Source organism: Pterocles gutturalis, unplaced genomic scaffold (assembly GCF_000699245.1).
Source record: "Pterocles gutturalis isolate BGI_N339 unplaced genomic scaffold, ASM69924v1 scaffold10116, whole genome shotgun sequence".
NCBI classification, from domain to species: domain Eukaryota; kingdom Metazoa; phylum Chordata; class Aves; order Pterocliformes; family Pteroclidae; genus Pterocles; species Pterocles gutturalis.
The window spans coordinates 41,147-44,807 of NW_010100374.1; the positions used below are offsets into that span (position 1 = coordinate 41,147).

Below are 3,661 nucleotides of genomic sequence, written 5' to 3' on the forward strand. Positions count from 1 at the left end.
TTGCTTCCCAGCTAGGAAATGAAATAATACATCTCTGCAAGCATACAAAGGCTTTGCACAAAGGTTGAGCTCTCCCTGCCAAAAATCAGGGAGTTAGATAACTCTTCTAGCTGAGCAGATTTGCACCGGCTCCGATAGGTGTGTTTGAGTGCAATCAGTGCTCAACAAGTTTCAGTAAGACACCTGGCTGCCTGGCACGTCAAAACCGTGAAGGCACTAAATTGATCACTGGACTTCCATGCAACCAAGCCCAGCTCCCCAGAGGGATAAAAAGGGCGTCCCGCACTCCCTTCCACCAGAGAGCTGCACTCCCTCAGTCTGCTGCTTCTCACCAGTGCTGGGCTGTTGTCTCCTGCCACAATGAACCGGCAAATGTACAGCATGAGAGCGGGAGGTGGGGGCAGATCCTACAGCACTGCCTCAGCTATTATCCCGAGTGGCAACAGGGCTGGCTTCAGTTCGATATCCGCGGCACGATCTGGAGGAAGTGGAGGTGGTGTTGGAAGGCTCATTGGAGGAGGTGGTGGCGGTGGTTTTGGCAGCAGGAGCCTCTACAATCTTGGTGGTAGCAAGAGGATATCCATCGGTGTCGGAAGCAGCTACCGAGCTGCTTTTGGGAGTGGAGCTGGAGGTGGCTCTGGCCTGGGAGGTGGTGGCGGCTATGGACTTGGTGGTGGTGGAGCTGGTGGCAGTCTCGGACTTGGTCTCGGTGGTGGAGGTGGTGGCTATGGCCTTGGTGGAGGTGCTGGTGGGCTTGGCTTTGGTGGTGGACAGGGAGGTGGTGGAGGGTTTGGCTTTGGTGGAGTAGGGGGCCTGGGAGGATTCAGCGGAGGGCTGGGTGCTGGCAGGAACCCAGCGGGATTTGGTGGTGTCCCACCTGGAGCTGGTACAATCCAAGAAGTGACTGTCAACCAGAGCCTCCTGGCACCGCTGAACCTGGAGATAGATCCAAACATCCATCAGGTGCGAAAAGATGAGAAGGAGCAAATCAAGACCCTCAACAACAAGTTTGCTTCTTTCATTGACAAGGTGAGACTTCATCAAGTGCTGTGGAATCATGATAGAGAGGGAGCGTGACAGTCTTGTAGATACAAAAATATGACTTCATTGTACAGTCTACTGTGTATTTCCTATCTGCATGTCTTCATTAAAGTAATCGAAAAAGAACATTCTTCTAAACAGTTACAAGGCAGAAAACTAGACTAGAAACTAGTAATAAGAGGATTAGAACCAGGTTTTGTGCCTGAGAAATAAGATATATTAACTGGCACGGAGTAAGCTAGTGTCAGGTCCAGACCTAGCTGTTTAACCCAGCTCTCTCTGTAGGGAATCCCAGCAGATGTGTCAGTCCTTGTTGCTTTCTTGCCTGCAAGCTAAAGTCCTTTGTATATTGACTCAACTTAAGTCCTTCCTTGGCTTTTACTTGGGTAAATACGTCGCACATATGAGCAAAAGGAAATGCAATTAAGTGCTTGTCTTTTAACCTGTAGTGCTCAGATCTTAGGTTTAATAAAGCAAGATAAATATCTCTTACAAAGAAAGACAAACCAAAGGATGTTAAAGAAAGCAAGTGATGAAAGAGCTGAACCTACATTTTTCTAATGATTGCTCATTGGCTTGCTAAATTAAATTTTCCCTAAAGAGAACTGTCCACTGAGGGCAGATTTGCTGAGCTACTGGATGGACCAACACAGCCCTAGATAATTTGGAGGATATTCTCAGCCGGATTTAATACTCTTGGTTTGGGATTTCCTTGGTTTGTGCTACGCATCGGTCCCACTTACTGATTATTGGCCATCAGCATGCTCACAGGTATCTTCTTCTAAGCCTCTTCTGCTTCCCAATGCCCAGGTTCGCTTCCTGGAGCAGCAGAACAAAGTTCTTGAGACCAAATGGACCCTCCTGCAGGAGCAGGGCCAAAAAAACAACTCAGGCAAAAGTAACCTGGACCCACTGTTTGAGGCTTACATCAACAACTTGAAACGGCAGCTGGCCAACCTGCTCAACGAGAGAGGACGCATGGACGGGGAGCTGAAGAACATGCAAGACATCGTTGAGGACTTCAAGAACAAGTGAGTGCCTGTTAGCGGCACATCCAGGCACCCTGGGGTGAAACGGGATGCAAAGGGTTCAGCTTAGCATTAGGCAGTAGGATGAATCTCACTTAAATTTATCTTTCTGAAAGTCAAACATCTAGCCTGAGATATTCATCAAGCTTTCTACAGGAAAGGGGAACAAAGTATCTGTAGTCTGTGCTCTAGCTCATAACATAGTACCTAACTAATCCCCCTCTACGATACCACTCCTGTGAGGTGTGTCTCCCTGCAGAACACATCTTCCTTGACAGCAGCAGAAAGTTTTTCGACATTTTTCCAAACAGAAAATGCAGATTCGGCCAGGACACAACAACTTGTGATGACACTTGCAAAGGAAAATAATCTAAACCAGTTTTACCCTCCTTGTTCCATCTGCACTATGTCAAAATGTCATTTCCATCCTTTGAGAAACAGGATTCTCACAAACTTGAGCTGGGCAGTTTCCAGGAGGTTGATTTGGAAACCCAGCCCAGATAACCTCGCAGTCCTACCTGCACAACTTTTCTGCTTACCGAGGTATGACCCAGCACGTCCTTCCCTTTGTCCCTGCAGATATGAAGAGGAAATCAACCGACGCACAGCAGCAGAGAATGAGTTCGTGATGCTAAAGAAGGTGGGTGAGACAGGAGGTGTTACGGCTACTGAGCTAACCCTGACCGTTGCACAGGCTGGGAATGTCCTGTGCAGGATTGTCAGGAATGTCAGGATACCCCTGAAGGATGGGATATCTCATGGAGCTGCTTCCTTATCCTTTAAAACCTGTCATTTGGGTTGTGGTTTTGGGGGAAAGGAATGGAGGGGCTTGAAGGATTGAAGTTCTTGCCCCGCTCCTGTTCCACACCATACACACATGCTCGCCTGGGCAAAACAGACCATGTAGAAACAACGATGGTCCATAGTGCCGGGAACCCCAGGTACCAAGGCACCCCCCTCCTTACCCGCTGACAAAGTCACACACAGCCCTTCTTTTGGCCAAGAGATGCCCTCTTGGTGCTCTGCTCAGGGGATGTGCCAAGCATGGCTTCTCCAGCAGTGGAAGTGGATGCAGCCTCACCCCCAGGCTTGGCCAGTTCTTGGCTAAAGAAGAGATGCCAGGTGCTGCAGATGTCCCCCTGGTTGCTTTTTTCCAGGATGTGGATGCTGCTTACATGAATAAGGTGGAGCTGGAGGCGAAGGTGGACGCCCTGACCGATGAACTCAGTTTCCTCCGAGCCCTCTACGATGCGGTACAGACACCCTCCTCCCCTGATTCCTGTCCTGTTGTTGGACAGGGTCAACAACCTGTTGTTGGAGGTCCAGAACTGCCATCGTTCATGGCATTTGAAAAGGTAAGTGCAGCTGGCCGGGATCCCGTGTGCTTCCTCGCAGGAGCTGGCTCAGCTCAGCGCACAAGTGTCCGACACCGCTGTCATTCTGTCGATGGACAACAACCGGGACCTGGACCTCAGCAGCATCATAGCCGAAGTCAAAGCTCAGTATGAAGACATCGCTAACAGAAGCCGGGCAGAGGCAGAGGCTTGGTACCAAACCAAGGTGAACAGACCCGTAGATAGCACGGATGCATT

At 49.6% G+C, this 3,661-nt stretch overlaps 1 protein-coding gene across 1 annotated transcript in view; it reads left to right on the forward strand.

Annotated features, from left to right (window-relative positions):
- The first annotated feature begins 360 nt into the window (after positions 1-360).
- LOC104466173 (keratin, type II cytoskeletal 5-like) overlaps positions 361-3,661 on the forward strand; it is a 4,940-nt gene continuing 1,639 nt past the window's right edge. Inside the window, exons 1-5 of the mRNA XM_010079518.1 lie at positions 361-1,029; positions 1,852-2,072; positions 2,649-2,709; positions 3,227-3,322; positions 3,465-3,629. Of these exons, the coding sequence (XP_010077820.1) occupies positions 361-1,029; positions 1,852-2,072; positions 2,649-2,709; positions 3,227-3,322; positions 3,465-3,629 (1,212 nt within the window). The remainder of the gene's footprint in view (positions 1,030-1,851; positions 2,073-2,648; positions 2,710-3,226; positions 3,323-3,464; positions 3,630-3,661) is intronic.